The sequence below is a fragment of the Heteronotia binoei genome, chromosome 13 (genome assembly GCF_032191835.1).
Source record: "Heteronotia binoei isolate CCM8104 ecotype False Entrance Well chromosome 13, APGP_CSIRO_Hbin_v1, whole genome shotgun sequence".
NCBI lineage: Eukaryota > Metazoa > Chordata > Lepidosauria > Squamata > Gekkonidae > Heteronotia > Heteronotia binoei.
In genome coordinates, this window is record NC_083235.1 from 16,360,797 (window position 1) to 16,387,194 (window position 26,398).

Sequence of the window (26,398 nt, forward strand, 5' to 3'; positions counted from 1 at the left end):
GAGGTACACCAGAAGCTTTAAGGACATAAGGGAAGCCATGTTGGATCATGCCAATGGCCCATCCAGTCCAACACTCTGTGACACACAGTGGCCAAACCCAGGGGCCATCAGGAGGTCCACCAGAGGCTTTAAGACCATACAAGAAGCCATGTTGGATCAGGCCAATGGCCCATCCCTAACCCTAACCCAACACTATAGATCACACAGTGGCCAAAACCCAAGTGGCCAAAACCCAAGTGCCATCAGGAGGTACACCAGAAGCTTTAAGGACATAAGGGAAGCCATGTTGGATCATGCCAATGGCCCATCCAGTCCAACACTCTGTGACACACAGTGGCCAACCCGGGGTCCATCAGGAGGTCCACCAGAGGCTTTAAGACCATACAAGAAGCCATGTTGGATCAGGCCAATGGCTCATCCAGTTCAACACTCCAGGTCACACAGTGGCCATCAAAGTTCCATCAGCAGGGCATGTGGATGGGAGGGTGGTGCATGCAGCTGGGAGCATGGAAGGAGGGCCCAGAAGTGAGAAATTAGGGGAAGGATGCACTGATAGGTGGTGAAGCAGATTGGCAGGGTGGGGTTGTGAAGGTAGCGAAGAGGCAGGAGCCTTGGCCTCCCTGGTCCCCTCCCCACAGTACCCCCATTTCACTTACGGGTAATCAGGGTAGATGGGCTCACATTCCCTTTTGCGAGATCTCATTGGGCTCTCCCCACAAGGCGGCTCACACAGACTCCAGGGACTCCAGTCTGTCCAGGTGCCGTCCACTGAAAGAAACCATATGCAGAAGACCCAATTATCCAAGTCATCCCTCCTTGATTATCTATAAAAAAACCCCTTGCCATTAAAAAGTGCAAAACTGCTTCAGGATTGGGGGGCCCCACCAGATGTTCTTGGCGACGCCATGGGCATTAGCCAGTCAGAACAATGCACAGCCAGCTTCTGCTGTAAACTTGCAAGACTAAGGGTTTTTTGGCAGGGCTCAGTCCCAGACTCCATCATTTCACACAGTGACCTGCACACTCAGAGGCCATAAACTTCTGAATACCAGTGACAGGAGGCAACATCAAGAGAATGTCTCGGCCTTTGTGCCCTGTTTGTTGGCCCTGCACAGTAACTGGTCAGCCGCTGTGTGAGACAGGATGTTGGAGTAAATGGACCACTGGTCTGATCCGGTTGGGTTTGCCAATCTCCAGGTGGAGGCAGAGGATCCCTCAGTTTGGGGGCCCTCCCCCCACTTCAGGGTCATCAGAAAGCGGGGACGGGGGGAAGGAAATGTCTGCTGGGCACTCCATTATTCCCTATAATGGAGAATTGATCTGCAGGTAGCTGGGGCTCTGGGGGTTTTTTTAGGTAGTGGCACCACATTTTCAGGGTAGCATCTGATGTCTCTCCCTAAAATACCCTCCAAGTTTCAAAAGGATTGGACCAGGGGGTCCAATTCTATGAGCCCCCAAAGAAAGTGTGAACTCCCTTTGGAGTTCAATTATGCTTGTCACAACCTTGCTTCTGGCTCCACTAGGCTTCCCAATCCCCAGGGCCCAGCGGGGGATCCCCCGTTTTGACAGTCTGCTCCCCGCCCCCAGACAGCTGGCCGGCGGGGGAAGCCCCACCCCCACAGTCATCCTGTAGTTGTAGAGCTCCTGCAAACCTGCAAACATTTTTAAAATGTGTGTCTTTAAGGCTGAGCAGGAAGCAGGGCACAGGAAGGGCTTCATGGGAAAGGATCAGTAACAGTTTCCTCAGAGAAAGGCCCCTCCCTTTCTTTTGCTTTTGGTTTCAGAGCGAGTCAAGTTCTGCAGGAACAAGACCCAGTAAGTATTTGTGTGTGTGAGAGATAGGGAGGGGGCAGGGGATTCCCTGGTTTGGGAGAGGGAGGGAAATGTCTACTGGGCACTCTATTATTCCCTATGGAGAATGATTCCCATAAGGAATAATGGGGAATTGATCAGCGGGTATTGGGGGCTCTTGGGGGGCTATTTTGTTAGGTAGATGCACCAAATTTTTAGTATAGCATCTAGTGACTCTCCCCAAAATACCCCCCAAGTTTCAAAACGATTGGACCAGAGGGTCCAATTCTATGAGCCCCAAAATATGGTGCCCCTATCCTTCATTGTTTCCTATGGAAGAAAGGCATTTAAAAAGGTGTGCTGTCCCTTTAAATGTGATGGCCAGAACTCCCTTGGAGTTCAATTATGCTTGTCACACCCTTGTTCCTGGCTCCACCCCCCCCAATGTCTCCTGGCTCCGCCCCCAAAGTCTCCTGGCTCCACCCCCAAAGTCCCCAGATATTTCTTGAATTGGACTTGGCAACCCTAGGCTCCACTCCAATGTCTCCTGGCTCCACTCTCAAAGTCTTCAGATATTTCTTGAATTGGACTTGGCAACCCTAAATCCAGTTGGGCTCTTATGTTCTCAGCAGTGATTTGACTTAGCCCATTCTGTAATATTTACTTTTAAGCATGGAAAGGGCTTATTCCTGATTAATTTTTTAACAACTTTGAAGATATTTTAACCCTTAATTGAACTGATATGCTCCTAATAGCACTGGCAAAATAGTTTTGCTGAGAGGTTTTACTTCTTCAGAGACTCAGAAAGTAAGCACTTTTTCTAAAACACCAGGTGACTAGATTAATGAAGTCGTGGTCATTGAAAACTAGCTTTTAAAAGAACACTTTTTAGGCAGAGCTCAAAAAGATATGCAGACTTTATATTATTGATGGTTTAACCTTGGGAACGCTGCATGAAATCGTTGGTATGTTTTCTTCACACGAATTTTCAACATAGGAATCAGCTTTTTCTTCCAAAAACACTGCATACTTGACTGCCGGTAAAGACAGCTTTGCCAAAACACAGTCAATTTTTTTCTTCTGACTGACAGCACGAGCATTTATACTATAATTATTGTGTTACGCTCTTTTATTAAAGGACATTTATATATTTAGACTGTACTGGATTTATATGATGGTGTTTATAATACAAGGACAGGGCTTTTTTTGTAGCAGGAGTTCTTTTGCATATTAGGCCCCACACCCCTGATGTAGCCAATCCTCCAAGAGCTTACAGTGGGCCCTGTACTAAGAGCCCTATAAGCTCCTGGAGGATTGGCTACATCAGGGGTGTGGGGCCTAATATGCCAAGGAGTCCTGCTAGAATCCCACCCCTGATTAGGCCACACTCCCTGATGTAGCCAATCCTCCAAGAGCTTACAGTGGGCCCTGTACTAAGAGCCCTATAAGCTCCTGGAGGATTGGCTACAACAGGGGTGTGTGGCCTAATATGCCAAGGAGTCCTGCTAGAATCCCACCCCTGATTAGGCCACACTCCCTGATGTAGCCAATCCTCCAAGAGCTTACAGTGGGCCCTGTACTAAGAGCCCTATAAGCTCCTGGCGGATTGGCTACATCAGGGGTGTGGGGCCTAATATGCCAAGGAGTCCTGCTAGAATCCCACCCCTGATTAGGCCACACTCCCTGATGTAGCCAATCCTCCAAGAGCTTACAGTGGGCCCTGTACTAAGAGCCCTATAAGCTCCTGGAGGATTGGCTACAACAGGGGTGTGTGGCCTAATATGCAAAGGAGTTCCCGCTCCAAAAAAAAAGCCCTGCCTACCCTTACCCCCACATACTCACAGATGCACATATTTATATTGTAGCAGTTTCTCATGTCACTGCGGGCCCCGGCGCAGGGCTTCCCGTCGTGGGCCCGGTCAATGCACTTTCTGGACCTGCTCTGAAGTCCGAAGATCGGGCGGCACTCGATCTTCCCAGCGAAGGTATGCCTGGTGCAGGGCCCCCACTCGGTCCACTCACTCCAATGTCCATCCACTGCACAAAGTGTAAAAAAACACTGATCAGATTCAATGAGCAGCATGGAGTGCAGAGACAGCAGTCAGTTCTATACAAAATCAGGGCTGCAGAGCTCCAAGGGAGGGCGGGGGTTCTCCCATCCTACCAGTCCACGGTCCCCACAGTGGGCCGGTAGGGGGATCCCCTCCTGACGTCACTAGTGTGATGATGTCACCCAAATTGCTAGAGCACCCGAGAAAACCATAGTTTTCCTGGAAGCTCCTAGAGCAGCCGGCACGTGACATCGCTGGCTTGGTGACATCACTTGTGAGTTACGTCATCGCACTGCATGCACTATGCATGCACGAAAAATTCCCGTCAGAGGCCGCAGGGAATTTGGCAACCCTAACAAAAATTCATCAGAATTACCAATTTGGCAGCATCCCCCATTTGAAAACTCAGGTGTGGTGCCATCCTGTCCACCCCAATCTGTTTCGATTCATATTACTGACTTATGAGAGCAAGATTCCAGTCCAGTAGCACTGTAAAGACCATTTCTAGGTTATATGCTTTCAAGGATCAAAACTCCCCTCATAAAAGTTCCTTCACTTCTGCCTCAGACCAACATGGCTGCCCATCTTGCTCTTTTCTACTGTAAGTAAAAAGACTAGGGACATAAGAAGAAGAAGACTGTAGATTTATACCCCGCCCTTCTCTCAGAATCAGAGTCTCAGAACAGTTTACAATCTCCTTGACATTCCTCCCTCACAACAGACACCCTGTGAGGTAGGTGGGGCTGAGTGAGCTCTCCCAGAAGCTGCCCTTTCAAGGACAACTCTTCTGAGAGCTATGGCTGACCCAAGACCATTCCATCAGCTGCAAATGGAGGAGTGGGGAATCAAACCCGGTTCTCCCAGATAAGAGTCAGCACACTTAACCACTTTACCAAACTGGCTCTCAGCCACTACACTAAACTGGCTCTCCATACTACTTAAAAAGTAAAGTTGTATAATTCAGGAAAGGGAGCCTGAAATAATCCTGAGGGGGCCAGACCCCCATGGTCTCCTCAGCAGGTGACACCTGTGAGGACAGTAAATATGCAAAAAGACCCACAGATAACATTCTTGAGGGGCCTCCATAATGCCCTCCAGGTGACACTTGTGAGGAAAGTAAATATGTAAGAAACCCAACAGGTGAGGGGCCAGGTGAGAAATATGTATGAAACCCCACAGGTGAGGGGCCAGACCTCCATAATGGTTCCCAGGTGACACCTGTGAGGAGAGTAAATATGTAAGAAACCCCATCGGTGCCATTCCTGAGGGTGCCAGGCCACAATAGGGCCACCCAGGTAACATCTGTGAAGAAATCAGGGCTTTTTTTTGTAGCAGGAACTCCTTTGCATGTTAGACTACACTTCCCTGATGTAGCCAATCCTCCTGGAGCTTACAGTAGGCCCTGTAAGAAGAGCCCTATAAGCTCTTGGAGGATTGGCTACATGAGAGTGTAGCCTAATATGAAAAGGAGTTCCTGCTACAAAAAAAGCCCTGGAAAATATGAGGGAAGCCCCACAGGTGCCATTCTGAGGGGGACAGGCCTCCATAATATCACCCAGAGTAAATATGAAAGAAGGCCCACAAGAGTTCAGGGCGGGGAAAGTAGGGGGAATGGATCATCCCTTTCATATGTATCTCCTTATGGACTTCATATAGGGATTCAAAAGCCTGCTGAAGTCAGAGTTGAGGTGGTGGTTGGAAGAACTGCCAAGAGCAAGCAGCCCAGGCAGGCCAGTCTCTGGGCCCAGGGTACTCACTCATGATAGGCTTCCATCTCCCTTCCAGCTTGTTCTGCTTTACCTGGACAAGGCACCCTGGTGTTGCAGCCAAAACTTCGAGTGTCTGACCCATGGCAGCTTTGCCCTCCATGCTTCGGTGCGGGGCTGTCACACAGACGCTTCTCCAGTTGCCGGCCGACTGCACAGGTCACTGAGCAGTCACCAAGAGGCTTCCAGTTTCCCCAGTTGCCATGCTCTGGGGGGCAATGCAGACAGAGAAGGAGGGATATTGATGAAACTACAAAGACTGTCTCAGGCAAGGGCATCACAGAACCACATCCAGACTTTCTACCTTTCTAAAAATGGGTCATTCTCCATACAGTATGGAACTAAAATAAACTGATTTTGTAGAAGAAGACGACTGCAGATTTATACCCAGCACTTCTCTCTGAATCAGAGCGGCTTATAATCTCCTACATCTTCTTCCCCCACAACAGACATCCTGTGAGGTGGGTGCAGTTGAGAGGGCTCTCACAGCAACTGCCCTTTCAAGGACAACTCCTGCAATAGCTATGGCTGACCCAAGGCCATTCCAGCAGCTGCAAGTGGAGGAGTGGGGAATCAAACCCGGTTCTCCCAGATAAGAGTCCGCACACTTAACCACTACACCAAACTGGCTAACCTGTTGTCTAAAGTGGGTTTTTCATTCTGAAACTAGATGCACAGGACATCAGTAACATGCAGGGCCGGATCGGGGGGGGGGGGGGGGGGGCAGAGAGTAGTGTTTGCCCCGAGCACTGACGGAAGGGGGGGGTGCCAAATCGGGCATAGAGTCCATTGTATTCTATGGGACCATAAGACAGAATGGCCCATAAGGGGGAATCATTTTTTAATTTTGCCCCCCCCCCCCTCAGAAAACATATAGATCCAGTCCTGGTAACGTATTGTTTCTGGGCCGTTTGTTCTGAAAGTCACCATCTCGCTGGTTCTGAGCATGGAAAGGAAAGTGGGGCCACCTTTGTATCTAATTCTTAACCTGGCTACCAGTGCGCAGATTAAAAAATCCACACAGCTGGTTAGGTTTAAAAAATCCACACAGCTGGTTAGGCACAAATATGGGGAAATGTTTCTACAAATTTGGGAGACACCTAGGTTTGGAGAAAAATCCAGAAATCTCTATATATTTTTAAGCGGAAGGTTTAAAATCTGCCCCAAGGTGGAGAATGCCACCTGAGGAAGTGGAAAATCTCCCAAGATCAAGGTATCCTGCGGTTGCCTAGCAACCCCAGCAGAAAGGGAGGCATTTGCCCTGGAAAGGCACTGAAAGGGGCAATGTGGGGGAAGGAAGTTAAAGCAGACAGTGAGGCGGGTGCGATTTCCCTCCCCGAGGCTTTACTGTCCCCCTCCCCCACTTATCATCCTCAAAAAGATACAGGGTGTCATCACATAAAACTTAGTAGGGAGGAGAAAATTATCACCAGGCCTTTTCCCTCTTACGTGGACAGAAGGGTAGTCCGGCACATTCTTGGAACTCTCGGTCATTTCCTGGACAGTAGTCGCCGGGTGGGCTAATGGAAGGGGCAGGGTTGTTGCACTGACGCCGACGCTGTTTACTGGGCTTCACGCCTGAGCCTTCGGAGATGCAAGTGGCAGAGCAGGCCCCCCAGGGCTCCCAGCTCCCCCAGTTCCCATGGGCTGCAAAAGAAGTGGGCACAGAAGCTTTAGGGGGCAGGAGGAAGGTATCAGTTGTTCAGACCTTTATTGGCATAAGAGCAATAACGATTCACAATCAAAAGTAGGCACAAAGGCCTGAAATATGGTAAGAACGATGCATAAACAATCAATTAATTAAAATAGCAGCCAGGAAGGTATCATATTAGAGGGAAGGACACAGGCACGCCTTTAGTGGATCATACTTCTTTCCAGGCCTCAGATTCATCAGGAGCTGTGCTCCTGAACCTTTCTGACAGCCCCCACCTCCTCCCCACCTCTCTTGTCCACTGATTAGTAGGTGCAGCTGCATAACAATCCCTGGATTAGGAGAGCAGCCAGCCAGCCAGCCAGCCACCAGGGGCTTTGCCACACCCCAGCAGCCCTCATTAACCCCTGGAGAAGCCCACACCACCCTTTTTGCACTTCTTACATGATTTTGGACGGCAGGTGGCTTGCTGACCTTTTGACTGGGGAGCCCCAGGTGAGCGAGGCCTGCTTGGGCTGACTGGATCTCTAGCCAGGCCGAAACAGACCTTGCTCGCCCAGGGCTCTCCTTTCTTGCATCGGGTTGCTTTTGGCTGGGGGGGCATATGCTAATAAGTTATGCGAATGAGCTCCACCTATTTTTCTACAAAATGACCCCTGCTTCTTTCCACTCATTCTAAATCGACGCCCTCTTTATCTCCATGCCTTTCCTCCTCTCTATTCATTTCCCCATCAATTCATTTATACAGAATGCTGCGTTCCTTGCCACATTACTCTTTATGGTTCAACCAATATTCCATCCATCATCCCTCTATTCATTTGATACCAAAGAGGCTGACACAACCTCTTAAGCGGTGGATAATATAAGGGCTCCCTCATCCCAGATCCATTTACCCAAGTCAAGTACAACTTTCCTTCCCTGTCCTATTAATTTCTAAGCAGCATAAAATGGGCTCACAGAAAATAACATATCATTTCCTCTCCTCAGTTCCCTATGTCACTGTGTCCCCCATCAGTCTTCCCTCGAAGATGAGTTAGTGTGATCTAGCTCAATTTTTTAGTCTCTGGATCACATATTTTGGTCTTCACTCAGGAAAAATGGCCCCAGAACAAACCAATTTATGCAGTAGCTCACATCCTTTATGCCAGTAGCTCACAAAGTAGAATTTTTCCTCACAAGACTCCACAGTTTAGTGGGATCATTGTCCCCAGTGTGCCGTTCCATCCATTCCCCACCACCACCTTGCAGCCCATCGGCCTCCCGTTTTCTCCCGTTGCCAAAACTTACTCGGGCAGACCTGCTGGGTGTCACAAGAACGCGTCTCAATGTTGTTTCCTGGGCAGGTGCCTCCACATACCGGTGCCGGATTGGTGCAGGTCCGCTCCCTGGTCTGGACCCCCTTGAGACAAGTCACTGAGCAAGGGCCCCAGGGCCCCCATTCAGACCAGCCACCCATCACTGCAAGGAAAGAAGAGCTTATGTCAAAGGACAGGCCACCCCCAACTGCCATTTGAACCATTCCACAGCCTGTCAGGGATCCTCGCCAAGGCAAAAGAGACCATTTCCTCATGGGGATGGTTCTAAAGAACACACTGGGTGGGAAATGGAGGTGATGGAATTATACAGAAGCCATTTTTGAGCACTTGCCACAAATATAAGACTAAAGAGGAGACTATGGGTCCCTATTAACGTTGTTTGAGTAATTCTTGTTCATTATTTTTAATATTGGTGGAATATCCCATTGAAAAAGACAGGGAAACAGGTGGGGCAGAAGTCGACGACCTGTCATATGAACATATATATGAACATATGAAGCTGCCTTACACTGAATCAGACCCTCGGTCCATCAAAGTCAGTATTGTCTACTCAGACTGGCAGCAGCTCTCCAGGGTCTCAAGCTGAGATTTTTCACACCTATTTGCCTGGACCCTTTTTAGTTGGAGATGCCGGGGATTGAACCTGAGATCTTCTGCTTACCAAGCAGATGCTCTACCACTGAGCCACCGTCCAGGGAATTCCAAGTTGGTTGAGTACCAAGTTGTTTGAAGAATACAATCTTCATTGAAGAAGTTTTCACAACATAAAGAAGATGTCCTCATCTGGACTTTTGAATATACGAATTATTTTTCTTTGGATTTTTGACTATATGAATTATTTTTCTTTGGGACTTGATTAGGGACTTATGTCTCTTTATTGCTTGTTGCTATAAATCATTAGTTATTTGTCACTATAACCTTCTGGTTGTGTTATTAATTACCTCTAGAGTGACTTCTCTCGTTCCTATAATATAATTTTTTCCAGGGCAACTGATCCCTGTTGTCTGACTTGGAATTCCAGAAGACCTCCTTGCTCCACCTGGAGGTGGTTGCTAATGCTAAACCTGATCTCCAGATGACAGAGATCCATTCCAGATCCATGGAGAAAATGGAAACTTTGGATGGGGGACTCTGTGGCATTTCATTTTCATCCCTGTTGAGCTCCAAAGCTCTGCCCTCAAATCTCCAGGAATTTCCCAAGCTTGAGTTGGCAGCCCTAGGTCTTATGTCCCAGACTACACCAAGTTCACCATCCCATGCATACCCCACAGGGCTTTTTATATAGCAGAAACTTCTTTGCATAGTAGGCCACACCCCTCTGATGTAGACAATCCTCCAAGAGCTTACAGGCCTCTTCTTACAGGGCCTACTGAAAGCTCTTGGAGGATTGGTTACATCAGGGAGGTGTGGCCTAATATGCAATGGAGTTCCTGCTACAAACCTCCCCCCTCCCCCCCCGCATAACCGTGTAGCGTGGCAGAGATTTTCAAAACTGTGCAATCCAAAAACAAGCTGCAATTTTTTTCTTAGGTGGATCAAGAGTCCCAGTGGTAGGACAGAGAGACAAAGGTGAACTGAGAGAGAAGCTTCCAAGAAGGGGCTGTGAAATACAGTGTTCTGTTCAGCACCAGGGATTCTCAAGTACAAACCATGAAAATTAAAAAACAGAAACCTGCTTGTTGTTAACCGATGGGAGATCCTTGGCTTTGATGTTGCAGAAAGGGAAAGCAGCATGGATTTACTTTGCAAGCGAAGCCCCTAGAAAGCCAAATGCAGTTAGAGAAGAGGGACCAGCATTAAGAACCATTGTGTGAATGATTGAGAAAAATAGCCACACTTTCTGCATTATTTCACCACTTTGATTGTGAGTTCAAAAAAGGTAGCAATCAATATGGTCTACAGGCCTAACTACATGAGATGCAGAGAGATGTGGGATTAGATCCAGGGTTCAGTGTGTGTGTGTGTGTGTGTGTGTGTGTGTGTGTATGAGAGAGAAAAAGAGACAGAGAGAGAGAGACAGAGAGAGACATAGACAGACGAGACAGAGACAGGCTGTAACTCATATACTGCTGCAAAAATTCACCAGCTGAAGCCACCACCACCCTGGAAAGTGGGATGGGGGTATGGGGAGTGTCTGTCATTTCTTCCTTCTCAGGTTAGCAACACATCTATGTGGCGGGCTGCCAACCTCCAGGTGGCACCTGGAGATTTCACACTAATACAGCTGATTTCCAGATGACCCAGATCAGTTCCCAGGAGAAAATGGCTGTCTTGGACAGACTCTGTGGTATGATGCCCTGCTGAGGCCCCTCTCCTCCCCAAACCCCACCCTCCCCAGGCTCCACCCCCAAAATCTCATATTTCCCAAGCCAGAGCTGGCATCCTTATTGGGGGGTCAAAAATTTGTCGTTATCACAGGAAGTTTAAACATTCCAATCCACAATGGGCCAAACAATCTTTATCTTCAGTGGGACGCCTCATATCCATCAGAGGAATAACATAAATCAGTAATCCATATTCACAGTTTTCTAACCATAGCATCCACGGTTAAATGAAATAACTCTTCTTGAGCTTGCAAGGAACAGTTCTTCTCTGTGATGAAATCTTCTGACAGGAAACCCAAGGAATTGTTTGTTTCGATTCTTCAGCAGAGAAAATCTTATGCAAGGATCTTAGTCATGGAGCCCACAGCAACATCTTTCCATTTCGTAATCTCACCGGTGAGAAAAACAAACAACTTTCTAATCCCCACAGGGAATTACATGCACGGTAGATGTTTTGATAGACAGTGCCATGGGCCAGTTTGGTATCCATCCAAATGGATAGCTGTGTGAGTAACTGCTAGCTTACCAGACCCCCTGCTAAAACAGCACTGTTTGCCCCATGAGAGTAAGCAATGATCAGAGACCCATATGATTACCCCAAAGGGGCAAAGAGCAGCTCTATGGGGCTGTTTCAGCTCCAGAAAATAACACAGAGGTAAAGGCTTGTGGTGACCACACTGTGGCCTCAGACCCAATCAGTGCCCCCCTTGGTGGTGGAAAGGGTATGGTTGCCAGGTCTGTGTCAGAAAATACCTGGAGACTTTGGGGGTGGAGCCAGGAGAGGGCAGGGTTTAGGGAGGGGAGGGGAGGGGCCTCAGCAGGGTACAATGCGGCAGAGTCCACCCTTCAAAGCAGCCATTTTCTCCAGGGGAGCTGATCTCTGCCAGCTGGAGATCAGTTGTAAAAGTGAGAGATCTCCAGACCCTACCTGGATGCTGGCAACCCTAGAAAGGCTATCAAGTTGCATAGCAACCCTGGACTTCCTTGGTGGTCCAATGATAGCTGACTCTGCTTAGAGAGCCAGTTTGCTGTAGTGGTTAAGTGTGCAGACTTTTATCTGGGAGAACCGGGTTTGATTCCCCACTCCTCCACTTGCAGCTGCTGGAATGGCCTTGGGTCAGCCATAGCTCTTGTAGGAGTTTTCCTTGAAAGGGCAGCTGCTGTGAGAGTCCTCTCAGCCCCGCCCACCTCACAGGGTGTCTGTTGTGGGGGGAGAAGATATAGGAGATTGTAAACCGCTCTGAGTCTCTGATTCAGAGAGAAGGGCGGGGTATAAATCTGCAGTCTTTTTCTTCTTTCAGCCCCCCCCCCCCACCTCACAGGGTGTCTGTTGTGGGGGAAGATATAGGAGGTTGTAAGCCGCTCTGAGTCTCTGCTTCAGAGAGAAGGGAGGGGTATAAATCTGCAGTCTTTTTCTTCTTTCAGCCCCCCCCCCCACCTCACAGGGTGTCTGTTGTGGGGGAAGATATAGGAGGTTGTAAGCCGCTCTGAGTCTCTGCTTCAGAGAGAAGGGAGGGGTATAAATCTGCAGTCTTTTTCTTCTTTCAGCCCCCCCCCCACCTCACAGGGTGTCTGTTGTGGGGGAAGATATAGGAGGTTGTAAGCCGCTCTGAGTCTCTGCTTCAGAGAGAAGGGAGGGGTATAAATCTGCAGTCTTTTTCTTCTTTCAGCCCCCCCCCCCCCCCCACCTCACAGGGTGTCTGTTGTGGGGGAAGATATAGGAGGTTGTAAGCTGCTCTGAGTCTCTGATTCAGAGAGAAGGGCGGGGTATAAATCTGCAGTCTTCTAAGATTTGATGGGATCAGGTTAGATTGAATCAGCTAGGCCAGGGGAGGATCTCACACTAGGGTTGCCAAGTCCAATGCAAGAAATATCTGGGGACTTTGGGGGTGGAGCCAGGAGCAAGGGTGTGACAAGCATAATTAACTCCAAAGGGAATTCTGGCCATCACATTAAAAGGGACTATGCTCCTTTTAAATGCCTTCCCTCCATTTGGAAATAGTGGATAGGGGCACCTTTTGGGGATCATAGAACTGGACCCCCTGGTCTAATCCTTTTGAAACCTGGAGGGTATTTTGGGGAGAGGCACTGGATGTGATGCTGAAAATATGGTACCTCTACCTCAAAAAACAGCCCTCTCAAGTCTCAGATATCCGCAGATGAATTGTCAATTATACCCTATGGGAATTGATCTCCATAGTGAATAAGTGTGTCCAGTAGACATTCCCTCCCCCCTGAAAAAAGTAGGCAGCAGTTGTTGAAGTCGCCTTCTCTACCCAGAACAGAGGCTCCGGTCCGCTCCTCTTTGTGAAAAGCGTCTCAACTCGCCACGTTCCAACTCTGGAAGTCATGGAGTGAAATGGACAAACTCACAAGAATCTTAGAAGACTCTGATTTGGAGAAGTTCAGTAAGGAATGGGAGAAATTTCAAAATTATGTTGAAAAACAATGGAAAGTAAGGGGACACTTAGTGATTTTTGATAAAAGCTGAATGGGGTGGAATGATGGACTAGCGTTTATAAAGGGAAAATTTTTCTACTGAATAGTGAAGGTGAATTTATAGAGTTAACCTTTCTTAATTTTTGTTTTCATTTCTTCCATATTGCTATAAGGTTTTAAAATGGAGATTCTTGACTTGTTAAGTTACCTTGTTTTCTTTTTTAATTTTAAGTAAACACCGGCAGGGGTCAAGAAAAGGGGAGATGAGCAGGGGAGAAAAGCGATGTATTGATTGTATTTTGTATTATTTTCAAAAAAAATTAAAGATTACTATAACAATATATTGCAAATGAATAAAATTGTTTTAAGCAGACATTCCCTTCCCCCCTGCCCACTTTCTGATGACCCTGAAGCAGGGGAGGGCCTCCAAACAGGGGGATCCCCTGCCCCCACCTGGGGATTGGCAACCCTATCCCACAAGCCTGCTCTTTAAAAGGACAAAAAATTGCTCGGGCTCTGATTCACAGAACACCCAGTGTTATGTTTGGTCCTCTGGTTTATGTAGCCAGACAAGTGTCCAAAATGTAAGAACACAAGAAGAGTCCTGATGGATCAGACCAGCGGTCCATCTAGCCCACCACCCCACTTCACACAGGAACCAACCGGTCGTCCTGCAGGACCAACCAACTGGGCACAGGAGCCAAAGCCTTATCCTACTGCCATCTTCCAGCACAGCTGTGCTACCTCTGAATGTAGGTAGTTAAATAGGGTTTCCAGCCTCCAGGTGAGGCTTGAAGATCTCCTGGGATTAGGTCAGTTCCTCTGGAGAAAATGGCTCCTTTGGACTCCTCAGTATTATAACCTGTTGAGGTCTGGCTCTTCCCTTAAGGAGGAGGGCAGGGAGGGAGAGCTTGCTTTGCCAGGCTCTCTCAATCGCACAGCAGAGTTACTGAGCCAAGCCTTTCTTCCTTCTACTGGCCGAGGCTCCTCAGAGCAAGAGTTATCAGTTATCAGAGACTGTGAAATAAACAAAATATTGCAAGAGCGCTAATGTTTTAAGCATGTTTTAAGGTTTTTTTAAAAAATCTTTAATTGTTTGTCTGTGTCCTTTAGAAAGTTTATCTTTCTGCTGCCAGGCATTACATTTTATGGCACACGTGGCCTGTCCCCCACAAAGTCTCATTTATGTCAGATCCGGCCCTCGTAACAATTGAGTTCAACACCCCTGCCCTAACTGAAGTCAACGTTCCACAGACATGCAGTGTTCTCAGGTAGCTGGAAGGATCTGACCAAAGGTTGGCATTGTGCCGGAATGTTATTGCCTTGGGCCAGCCTGGTACCCCACAGATGGAGAGCTGGGTACCCCCTACAGGAGTATGTAAATTCTGAGGACTGTACCTTCCTCTAGGGTTGCCAAGTCCAATTCAAGAAATATCTGGGGACATTGGGGGTGGAGCCAGGAGCAAGACTCTGACAAGCATGATTGAACTCCAGAAGGAGTTTTGGCCATCACCTTTAAAATATTGAAAATGCAAATCAAATTTAATCCAGAGTTATTTTTATTGAACATTTATCCTAACGATTATCCAAAAGAGGCAAAGCACCTGTTGGCACATATTAATACAGCAGCAAGAATTTCGATTGCACAAAAGTGGAAACACCAGGAACTGCCTACTAAACAAGAACTGATTGGAAAAACAGATCCAAGCGGGCAGCCGTGTTGGTCTGAAGCAGTTGAACAAAGCAGGAGTCAAGTCGCACCTTTAAGACCAACCAATTTTTATTTAGAATGTAAGCTTTCGTATGCTCTTAAGCACACTTCATCAGACGAGGAATCCAGCACAGTGAGCAAAGCCATACATAGCTGGTAGACAGTGGCCCAGAATGCAACATGGTACAGATTTAAGAACCAATGACAGTGAAGTAAAATTATCTGGTAGGCGGTGGTTTAGAATGTAAAATGGTACAATGACAGAATAGTAAAATTAACAAATTGAGCAAACCTTTGATCTGAGTAGCATGAACATGATTGGAAAAATATTAGAGACAGCTGAACTGGACTATCTACTCTACTAAGAGGCAAGACTATGGAAGATGCTAAAAAAATATTGGGAACTGCTATATGCTTGACTGGACATTTCTGTGTGCATAACTGACTACTGCTACTCAAGGAAAATTGCTATTTTTTTCTTCTTGTATTTGTATAATACAAGCTGTACATAAGCTAAGTCTTACAGTATTTACTTTGTATTTCAATATACTTTGAATCTTTTTTGAACTATTCTTCCCCTTTTGGTATTATGATATGCAAAATATAACTTCTTTATTTGCATTTTTATTCCTATTCCTTCCCTATTTTCTCTTCCCCCCCTTTTTCTTTGTTATAATTCTAATAAAACTTTGAAACATGAAGGGGAAAAAAGGGACCACACACCTCTTAAATGCCTTCCCTCCTTTGGAAAGAATGAAGGATAGGGGCACCTTCTTTTGGGGCTCACAGAATTGAAACCTCTGGTCCAATCCTTTTAAAACTTGGAGGGTATTTCGGGGAGAGGCACTGTATGCTATGCTGCAAATTAGGTGCCTCTATCTAAAGAAACAGCTCCCCCAGAGCCCAAGATACCTGCAGATAAAAGGAAGTACTTCTTCACCCAAAGGGTGATTAACATGTGGAATTCACTGCCACAGGAGGTGGTGGCAGCCACAAGTATAGCCACCTTCAAGAGGGGTTTAGATAAAAATATGGAGCACAGGTCCATCAGTGGCTATTAGCCACAGTGTATGTGTGTATATAAAATTTTTTGCCACTGTGTGACACAGAGTGTTGGGCTTGATGGGCCGTTGGCCTGATCCAACATGGCTTCTCTTATGTTCTTATGTTCAGATCAATTCTCCATTATACCCTATGGGAATCAGTATCCATAGGGAATAATGGAGTGCCCAGAAGACTTCCCCCCCCCCCGCTTTCTGGTGACCCTGAAGTGGGGGGAGGGCCTCCAAACCGGGGGGTCCCCTGTCCCCACCTGGGGATTGGCAACCTTATCTTCCTCCCAGCAGAGCCGCTTAAGCTGAAGGAAAACTCCTTAGAGCGGAGAAAGGCTTCAGACTTCACTGAGCGGTGTGATAGAATACAGGCCCAGTATATTTATCTGCTAGCTGTAACGAGGCTTGGAGGTCTCGGCTTCTTTCTCATCAGTAAGCAAAACGAGCGAGATGATCAAATGCATTCATTTATTTTACAAAACACGGCCATGCTTCACCAAGGGAGAGCACACGCATCGGAGTTGTTACTAAAGACGAAGCTAAAAGCGTCAGCTCCTGTAATCAAAAGACAGGGAGGCTGAGCGATGGCTAGAAATTAAAGCAAAAGATTGAACCAATGTGTTTAAATCAAAGTAATGCAGGGGGGGGGGGGGGAATCAGCCACGGTCAATAGGACTCAGAGAGCGCAGCGTCACAGACCAAAGAGCTGTAGGCAACTGTGCGGGTCTGACATACTGAAAATGTGTATCAGAGATAATCAAAGCGTAACGGTGGGTTTCAGTCTGTTGCCGTAGGGTGTTTCAATGTGACAGCATGTGTGTTCTTGTTGATAGGCCTCAGATTCAGCAGGAGCTCACAGGAGCTCAGCTCCTGAACCTTTCTGAGGGTTCCCCCTCTTCCTCCCCACCTATTTTGTCCATTGAACACAATCCCTGGATCAGAAGAGCAGGCAGCCAGCCAGCCCCCAAGGGCTTTGTCACTCCCCCAGAGGCCCTCATCAACCTTTGGAGAAGCCCACGCCACCCTTTCTCCACTTATGTGATTTTGGGTGGGAGGTGGCTTGCTGGCCTTTTGACTGGGGGGGCGGCCCAGGAGAGCCCCAGACGAGTGATGCCTACTTGGGCTGGCTAGATTTCTGGCCAGCCCAAGCAGGCCTCGCTTGCCCAGGGCTCTCCTTTCTTGCATAGGGTTGCTTTTGGCTGGAGGCAGGGGCAGCATATGCTAATGAGTTATGCTAATGAGCTCCGCCACCTATTTTCTACAAAACAACCCCTGCTTGTTGACATAGCTGACACACAGGTGGTATGTGATAAATATTAGCGATGGATATACTGAAATATTGTTCATAGAAATTAAACAAGACATGTTTTACTATAAATACTTTACTGCTGAGACATGAGTTTTTTTGGATTGTTAGTTCTACACCATGTCTTCCTTCATCTCTTGTACCCAGGGCTGCCAAACTCTCGCCGGAGGCGGGGGATCCCCCAGTTTAGGGGGCCCCAAGCCACCAGCAGGGAGCAGGCCCGTGGTCCCCAAGAGCCCTGTGGTCATGTGACATGCCCCGCATGATGATGTCACCCAGAAGTGATGTCATTGCACAGGACACGTCATGCTGGGGACACTCTAGGAGTCGTGGCAAAACTCTATGGTATCAGCTGATTGGCAATGGAGGGGCAGGGCCTGTCAGCGGGGGAACCCCACTTCCACCAGGGGGAGTCTGGCAACTCTTTTCTAGACTCGAATCCTATTTAATTGCTTATTGAATGTTCCATCCTGTTGATTGTATCGACTCACTTTGTGTTATCCGCCTTGACGCCCCGTGAGAAAGGCAGATTATAAATATAGTCAACAAATGAATAAATAAATCGCCAAGCATGAAACCAGGAGGAGGTGGAGCTCACCCAAGTGGAAAAGAGCGGACTTCAGTGTCAGGACAGAAGCAATGCACACAACATACCAGGTACAGCAAGCGTCCAAGGTACAAGGTACATACCAGGACAGCAAGCGTCCAAGCCGCAGGGTTTCAGTTCCCACCGGCGAGGGCCTTGATCCCCACAGTCGCCCTGGCCGTAGCATGCCTGGCTGCGCTGCTGGGTCCCTTCCCCACAGGAAACGGAGCAGGGAGTCCATGGGGACCATTCATTCCAGGCAGCTCGGCTGTGGCAGGAGGCAAGAAAGGGAAGAAGGTCAAAAAAACATTGCAACAGGATACGCATCTCCTACTTTGCTAACTCCAGCTGGGGAAATTCCTGGAGCGATGGGAGAACGGTACCTGAGGAGGGAGGGAGCTCAGTAGGTGGTGTTGTACATCCTGTGATTTCACTTCCAGATCAAAGGGCAGCCCTTTCCCTTCCTGTAGGGGAGGTACAGGGGAAGGGGTAGGGTCGCCAACTGTAGACTGGGAAATTCCTGGAGACTTGGGGGTGGAGTGTGAGGTGAGTGGAGTTTGGGAGGGAAGGGAGTTCAGATGTCACTCTAGGACTTCTGTTTCTCCTAGGCTCTATAGTATACCATAAAGTCCTACCCTCCAAAGCTGCCATTTCTTCCAGTGGAACTGATCTCTGTAGTGTGATTACTGCTAATTTTGAGCGATCTTCAGGCTCTACCTGGAAGCTCAACAAAATCAATAGAGCAGGAAAATTAAGAGAATCAATAAAAAAAACCCAATAATTCCTCAAACAATTAGGAAACAAATGTTATGGTAATAATAAGGGGAATGAACATAACAAACACAAAATCCATGAATTATATAAGAGGTCACACAATGATCAAATGCAAACTCAGTCCACCTGGAGGCTGGCAACCACTTGGGTCCAATCAACTATCTAGGACTGAATATTTCAACTACAAGCACTTTTTTTGCATAAGAAGCTGGCTGCACTTTAATCTTGAAAAGACTGCTACTGGCACTTTAAATACTTCAAATAAGCTTCCCAAGCTCCCATTGGGGGCGGGGTTTCTCCCGGTTTTGAAGCCCCCAACCCACTAGCATGGAGCGGGCCAATGGGAGGATCCCCGCCCCCAAAGAGCTCCATCGTGCGTGGCAGCATGCAACGCGATGATGTCACCCAGAAGGTGATGTATTGCACTGGGCATGTTGTCTGGGGACACTCTAGCAATTTGGGGAAGACTCTATGGTTTCACGTGGGACGCTCTACCAATTGGGGGGGGGGACTCTATGGTGCCATAGAGGAAAAAGTCCCCCATTGGCAGCCAGTGGGGACTTGGCAACCCCAACTTCAGAACTTGTTGGAACTTATCTAACAGGAATGAGATGTTGGAACCATGTGAATGAATATGAGTAGGATATTAACTTTGCAGACTTATATATTTTGGAATGAAATGCTGACACACTAATATTGGTTATAAAAATTTATTGGAATTGTACATCATAATGGTTGCTAGTTATTAATTCACAGTGTTTCTTCTGTTCTATCCAATTTCTGCAAATCTCTTTTTGGTTGAACCTCCCGGTGTGGCCCAGAGAACTCATAGAATTCCAACGAATCTCCAGACTACACAGCTCAGTTCCCCTGGAGAAAATGGCCGCTTCGGAGGGAGAACTGTATGGCATTGTACCATGCTGAGGCCCCTCTCACTACCATCCCCAGGCTCCACGCTCCTCCTCCTCCAATCTCCAGGGCAGGACTGTAGCTAACCACGGGGCCTGGTCCCATCACAAGTTTTTGGGGGCCGTCATCCCTTTTCCATGGCCACCCCATCCTATGTGATCCAAATTGTGCCACTGCTCCTCCCATGCAGGGGTAGAATTTTAGCAGGCGCTCCTTTGCACATTAGGCCACGCACCCCTGCTGTAGCCAATCCTCCTGGAGCTTACAAAAAAGAGCCTCGTAAGCTCCTGGAGGATTGGCTACATCAGGGGTGTGTGGCCTAATATGCAAAGGAGCACCTGCTAGAATTCCGCCCCTGCTCCCATGCCATTGAAAGGGCCCGCCAATCAGCTGATCGGCAGGCTCCTTCAATCACGCAGGAGGGAGAGGGGTGGCCCCCAGCCTCTCCAGCTTTCTGCACTCACTCCATGGGCCCCTCCCCGGTGGCCTCCTCCCTCCATGGCCCCTAGCTATGGGGCTGCTCCAGGGATTTCCCATTCCGGAGTTGGCGACCCCAGCACAGGTCAGCGATAAGTGGCAGGTGCCTTACTCACTGGCAGGCTTCACAAGGGGCGTCTTTATGCAACCGGAAGCCATACTGATGGTTGAGACAGCAGTCCTCCTTACTTATCCCATCTGCTAGCAACTGCTGGCAGGATCCGGAGGTGTCGTCAAATATCTCATAGCACAGACTGGCCTCTGCCCACAAAACAGAGAAGCAGCTGAAACATTCCTACAAGCAGGAAGATAGAAATTCCCCCCACCTGCGCATGTACACTCACTCGCGCACACACACACACACACTGATATTTATTTATTTATTTGGGAAAATCTATATGCCACTTTTCCCCAGAGACCTGCTTGAGAACGCTTACATTAAAGCAACAGAGCAAAACACATCCCAGTTCTGTACTCAGAATTTCTAAGAGCCTAAGAGAAGCCACATAAGAGTCCCATGGTGCAGAGTGTTAAAGCTGCAGTTCTGCAGTCCTAAGCTCTGTTCACAACCTGAGTTTGATCCCTAGCGGAAGCTGGGTTTTCAGGTAGCCGGCTCGAGGTTGACTCAGCCTTCCATTCTTCTGAGGTTGGTAAAATGACTCCCCAGCTTGCTAGGGGGAAGCGTAGGTGACTGGGAAAGCAATGGCAAACCACTCTGTAAAAAGTCTGCCGTGAAAAGGTTGTGAAAGCAACGTCACCCCAGAGTCGGAAACGACTGGTGCTTGCACAGGGGACCTTTCCTTTTCCTATACTCTGAATCTCAGAGTCTCAGAGTGGTCACAATCTCCTTTACCTTCCCCCCTCCCAACAGACACCCTGTGAGGTGGGTGGGACTAAGAGAACTCTTACAGCAGCTGCCCTTTCAAGGACATGATTAAGAGAACATAAGAGAAGCCATGTTGGATCAGGCCAATGGCCCATCTATTCCAACACTCTGTGTCACACAGTGGTCAAAAAAATTCCAGTTCAACACAGTTCAACACAAAGTGGCCAAAAAACCTCAGGTGCCATCAGGAGGTCCATCAGTGGGGCCAGGACCCTAGAAGCCCTCCCACTGTTGCCCCCCTCCCCAAGCGCCAAAAATACAGAACATCACTGCCCCAGACATAAGAACATAAGAGAAGCCATGGTGGATCAGGCCAATGGCCCATCCAGTTCAACACTCTGTGTCACACAGTGGCCAAAAACCCCAGGTGCCATCATGAGGTCCATCAGTAGGGCCAGGACACAAGGAGCCCTCCCACTGTTGCCCCCCTCCCTAAGCACCAATAATACAGAGCATCACTGCCCCAGACATAAGAACATAAGAGAAGCCATGTTGGATCAGGCCAATGGCCCATCTAGTCCAACACTCTGTCTGTCACACAGTGGCCAAAACTCAGGAGCCATCAGGAGGTCCACTAGCAAGTTTAAGAACATAACAGAAGCCACGTTGGATCAGGCCAATGGCCCATCCAGTCCAAAACTCTGTCTGTCACACAGTGGCCAAAACTCAGGAGCCATCAGGAGGTCCACTAGCAAGTTTAAGAACATAACAGAAGCCATGTTCGATCAGGCCAATGGCCCATCCAGTCCAAAACTCTGTGTCACACAGTGGCCAAACAACCCAGGTGCCATCAGGAGGTCCATCAGTAGGGCCAGAACTCCAGAAGCCCTCCCACTGCTGCCCCCCCAGGCACCAAAAAGACAGAGTATCACTGTACAGACAGAGTGTTCCATCTATATCATGTGCCTTATAGCCACTGATGGACCTCTGCTCCCCTCTAGAAGCTGTCAGTGCTTGTAGCCACCACTACTTCCTGCGGCAGTGAATTCCACGTGTTAATGACTCTTGGGTAAGGAAGTACTTCCTTTTATCTGTGCTAAGCCTACTGCTTATTCTTTTCCTTGAGTGTCCACAAGTATTGTGGGAAAGGGAGAAAAGTACTAGTTTCTCTGCCTTCCCTATCCCATGCATAGTTCATTTATTAAAGATTTCAGGTTTTCACGGCTGGTAACATCATTAGGGTTTGTAGAATCTTTCGGGATCAAGTGCCGTGTTCTACTGGAGAAAGTTTTCCTTCCAGACGTCTGGAAGGAAAACTTTCTCCAGTAGAACACGGCACTTGATCCCGAAAGATTCTACAAACCCTAATAGTTCATTATTTATTTATTTATTTATTTCCATAAATTTATATTCCCGTGAGGGCTCAGGGCAGATTACAACATAATAAAACCGTTAAAACCAACAATACAATTAAACAATTAAAACAACAGATCAGAAATCATTTAGGACAGCCTGGATGGTGTAAGCACATAAGGCATAATTATCGTAGGCAATTTAGATTGCCCAAAGATATCCGTTTTGTAAATCTCTTATCATCTCGCCCCTCAGTCATCATTTCTCCAAGCTAAACCCTAACAAATAAATTCGGATCTCCTTCCCCAGTGTTTGGGAGCAATGACCATTTTTTAGCTTTTATGCATCATGACCACCAGAGTTAGGACCAGTGTTCCCTCTCAGCTGAGTCAGCCTGAGCGAGCTCACAGATTTTTAGCCTCCGGCTCACACATTTTTGTCTTAGCTCAGGAAGGATGGCCACAGAGCACACTAATCGATGCAGTAGCTCACAACTTTATGGCCGAGGACCTGCCTACCTGAGGGACCGTCTCTCCCCACATGAGCCCCAGAGAGCGCTGAGGTCAGCAGGGAAGAACCAGCTGAATATCCCTGGGCCAAGGGAGGCCAGATTGAAGACCACCCGGGATCGGGCCTTCTCCATTGCAGCTCCACTGCTATGGAATCAACTCCCGGAGGAGGTGCGGGCCCTGCGATGCTTAGATCAATTCCGCAGGGCCTGTAGGACCTACCTCTTCAAAATAGCCTTCACCTAATGCCGAGCTAAGAAAGTGTCGCTGGATATGTTTTTAGCCACAGAATGTATCAAAGATCTAAGTTATAGCACCACAATTAATTTTAATACAATTTGTAAATGGATTTATGTCGATTTTGTAATTATAAGTGTAAGTACTATGTATGATTTTATTGTATTGTATTCATATGTTGTGAGCCGCCCTGAGCCTGTCCCTGCGGGGAGGGCGGGATATAAATAAAAAGTATTATATTATTATTATTTAATGCCCGTAGCTCACAAAGTAGACTGTTTGCTCACAAGACTCTGCAGCTTAGCTGGAACACTGGTTAGGACTAACTGTGGTTAATAAGCCCCTGATCCAGATGGCCCAGGCTAATCTGATCAGATCTTGGAAGAAGAAGACGAAGAAGGAGATATTGGATTTATAATCCCCCCCTGCACTCCGAATCTCAGAGTCCCAGAGTGCCGCAGCTCACAATCTCCTTTATCTTCCTCTCCCACAACAGACACCCTGTGAGGTGGGTGGGTTGGGCTAAGAGGGCTCTGACAGAAGCTGACCTCTGAAGGACAACTCCTATGAGACCTATGGCTGACCCAAGGCCATTCCAGCAGGCGCAAGTGGAGGAGTGGGGAATCAAACCTGGTTCTCTCAGATAAGAGTCTGCACACTTAACCACTACATTAAACTGGCTCTCTCTTGGAAGCTAAGCAGGGTCAGCTTGGCTACTATTTGGAAGGGTAAACTTCCAGGGGCAGGAAATGGCAACCCATCTCTGAAACATGTCTTGCCTAAAAAAAATAAGCCTAGCTCGCCACCGAGTGGTGCATAACTCTAAAAGAGCTAGAACAGGGGTGGCCAAATTGTAGCTCAGGAGCCACATGTGACTCTTTAACACATATTGTGTGGCTCTCAAAGCTCCCACCACCCCATCAGCCAGCTTGGAGAAGGCATTTCTCTCATTAAATCACTTCTCCAAGCCAAGCCAGCCTGTGGCTTGGAGAATGCACTTAACGTTTAAGTTGTTTTTCCCCATCTTTCTCTCCCCCCTCCCCATCTTCCTTCCTTCCTTCCTTCCTTCCTTCCTTCCTTCCTTCCTTCCTTCCTTCCTTCCTTCCTTCCTTCCTTCCTTCCTTCCTTCCTTCCTTCCTCCCTCCCTCATCTTGTGGCTCTCAAACATCTGACTTTATCTCTATAGAGCTCTTGCATAACAATCTCTGGATTAGGAGAGCGGGCAGCCAGCCAGCAACCAGGAGCTTTCCCACACCCCCAGCAGCCCTCATTAACCCCTGTAGAAGCCCGTGCCACCCTTTCTCCACTTCTTATGTGATTCTGGGCAGCAGGTGGCTTGCTGGCCTTTCGACTGTAGTGGGGAGTGGCCAAGGAGAGCCCCAGGTGAGCGAAGCCTGCTTGGGCTGGTTGGATCTCTAGCCAGACCAAGCAGGCCTCGCTCGCCTGGGGCTCTCCTTTCTTGCATTGAGTTGCTTTTGGCTAGTGGGGGGTGGCATATGCTAATGAGTTATGCTAATGAGCTCCACCACCTATTTTTCTACAAAACGACCCCTGCATAAGATAATAATCATAACAATAATGTATTTCATGGAACACAATGCCAAAGAGCCAGGATGGTGCAGTGGTTAAAGTGTTTGAATCCCCACTGCCATGGAAGCTCGCTGGGTGACCTTGCACCAGTCACATGCTCTCCACTTGGCCTACCTCACAGGGTTGTTGTGAGGATAAAATGGAGGAGAGGAGAACGATGTCAGCTGCTTTGGATCCCCACAGGGGGTGGGAAAAGGCAGGGCATAAATTTATTTTATTTGATTTGATTTTTAGCCCGCCCTTCCCGTAGAACAGGCTCAGAATGGGTTACATCATAAAAACAACCAACAGTTAAAAACCAATTTAAACTATATAAAATCTAATGCAAAACTTTTTCGTATTAAAATATATAAAATCGAATACAAAACCTTTTTGCATTAAAATATATAAAATTGAATGCAAATCCTTTTTATTAAAATTAAAATACAAAACCTTTTTGTATTAAAACATATAAAATCGAAAGCAAACCCTTTTTGTATTAAAGCATATAAAATGGAATGCAAAACCTTTTTGTATTTAAAACATATAAAATCGAATGCAAAACCTTTTTGTATTTAAAACATATGAAATGTTTTAACCCTTTTTGTATTTAAAACATAAAATGGAATGCAAACCCTTTTTGTATTAAACATATAAAATCGAATGCAAAACCTTTTTGTATTTAAAATATATAAAATCGAATACAAACCCTTTTTGTATTAAAATATATATAATCGGATACAAACCCTTTTTGTATTAAAATATATAAAATCAAATACAAAACCTTTTTGGAAAAAAAAAATGGAGAAGAGGTCCCTGCAGAACTCCATCCTATCGTGTGGCCATTGAATGCAACACACCCTTGCAAGAAAAATAAAACATGCTGACCACAGCCAACCTGTTACCAGGGCAGTCTCTTAAAAGAAACTTCTGCTTCCCTGCCTTTCGTTCCTGCACCAAAAAAACAAGGTCACAAATGGGCTGCGTGTTCACTGCCTGCCAAGCTGTTCTCAGGTGCCCAGGAGCGATAGCCTGCTCTCTCCCCCTCCCCTTACCTGCGGGGGTCTCCAGACCGCCCAGCCCCCAGGCCACCGCCAGCAGGAGTGGGACCTGGTTCAGCCAGGAGAGCATCATGACTGCCCTTGGAAACCAAAGAAGGAGGAAGTTTTAAGCAGCAGAGCAAGGAAGTTCCAGGCCAGCCCCTCCTATAAGCCTCTGGCTGACTCAGCCCCCGGGGAACGGCTGGGGACATCCCTCCCTCCCTCTCTGTAGGGTTGCCAAGTCTCCCTTGGCCGCTGGTGGGGGATGGGGGGTAGGGTTGCAGATCCAGGTTGGGAAACTCCTGGAGATTTGGGGATGGAGCCTGGGGAGAGCGGGAACCTCAGTGGGGAACAGTGCCACAGAGTCCACCCTCCAAAGCCACCATTTTCTCCAGAGGAACTGATCTCTGTAGTATGGAGAAGAGCTCTAATTCCAGGGAGGCTGGCATCCCTCCCTCCTTCCTTCCTGCCTGAGACCCTGTAAGACAGGAGTGGCCAAACTTCCTTAATGTAAGAGCCACATCGAATAAATGTCAGATGTTTGAGAGCCCAAGACAGGGAGGGAGGCAGGCAAGCAAATAGATCAGCGAGGGGGGAGAGGTGGAAAGAAAGCAACTTTAAATGCATTCTCCAAGTTGCCAGCTGGCTTGGCTTGGTGAAGTGATTTAAAGAGACGAACGCCTTCTTCTGACAGGGCAGTGGGGTCTTTGA

The 26,398-nt window shown here is 47.7% G+C and overlaps 1 protein-coding gene across 1 annotated transcript in view; it reads right to left on the minus strand.

Moving 5' to 3' along the window:
* Positions 1–25,795, minus strand: part of CFP (complement factor properdin) — a 33,678-nt gene extending 7,883 nt beyond the window's left edge. The window contains exons 1-8 of the mRNA XM_060252232.1: positions 25,703–25,795; positions 20,270–20,414; positions 18,098–18,261; positions 8,547–8,717; positions 7,058–7,255; positions 5,643–5,816; positions 3,634–3,828; positions 657–768 (exon numbers count right to left, since the gene is read on the minus strand). Of these exons, the coding sequence (XP_060108215.1) occupies positions 657–768; positions 3,634–3,828; positions 5,643–5,816; positions 7,058–7,255; positions 8,547–8,717; positions 18,098–18,261; positions 20,270–20,414; positions 25,703–25,781 (1,238 nt within the window). The 5' untranslated portion in view covers positions 25,782–25,795. The remainder of the gene's footprint in view (positions 1–656; positions 769–3,633; positions 3,829–5,642; positions 5,817–7,057; positions 7,256–8,546; positions 8,718–18,097; positions 18,262–20,269; positions 20,415–25,702) is intronic.
* Between the last annotated feature and the right edge of the window lie 603 nt (positions 25,796–26,398).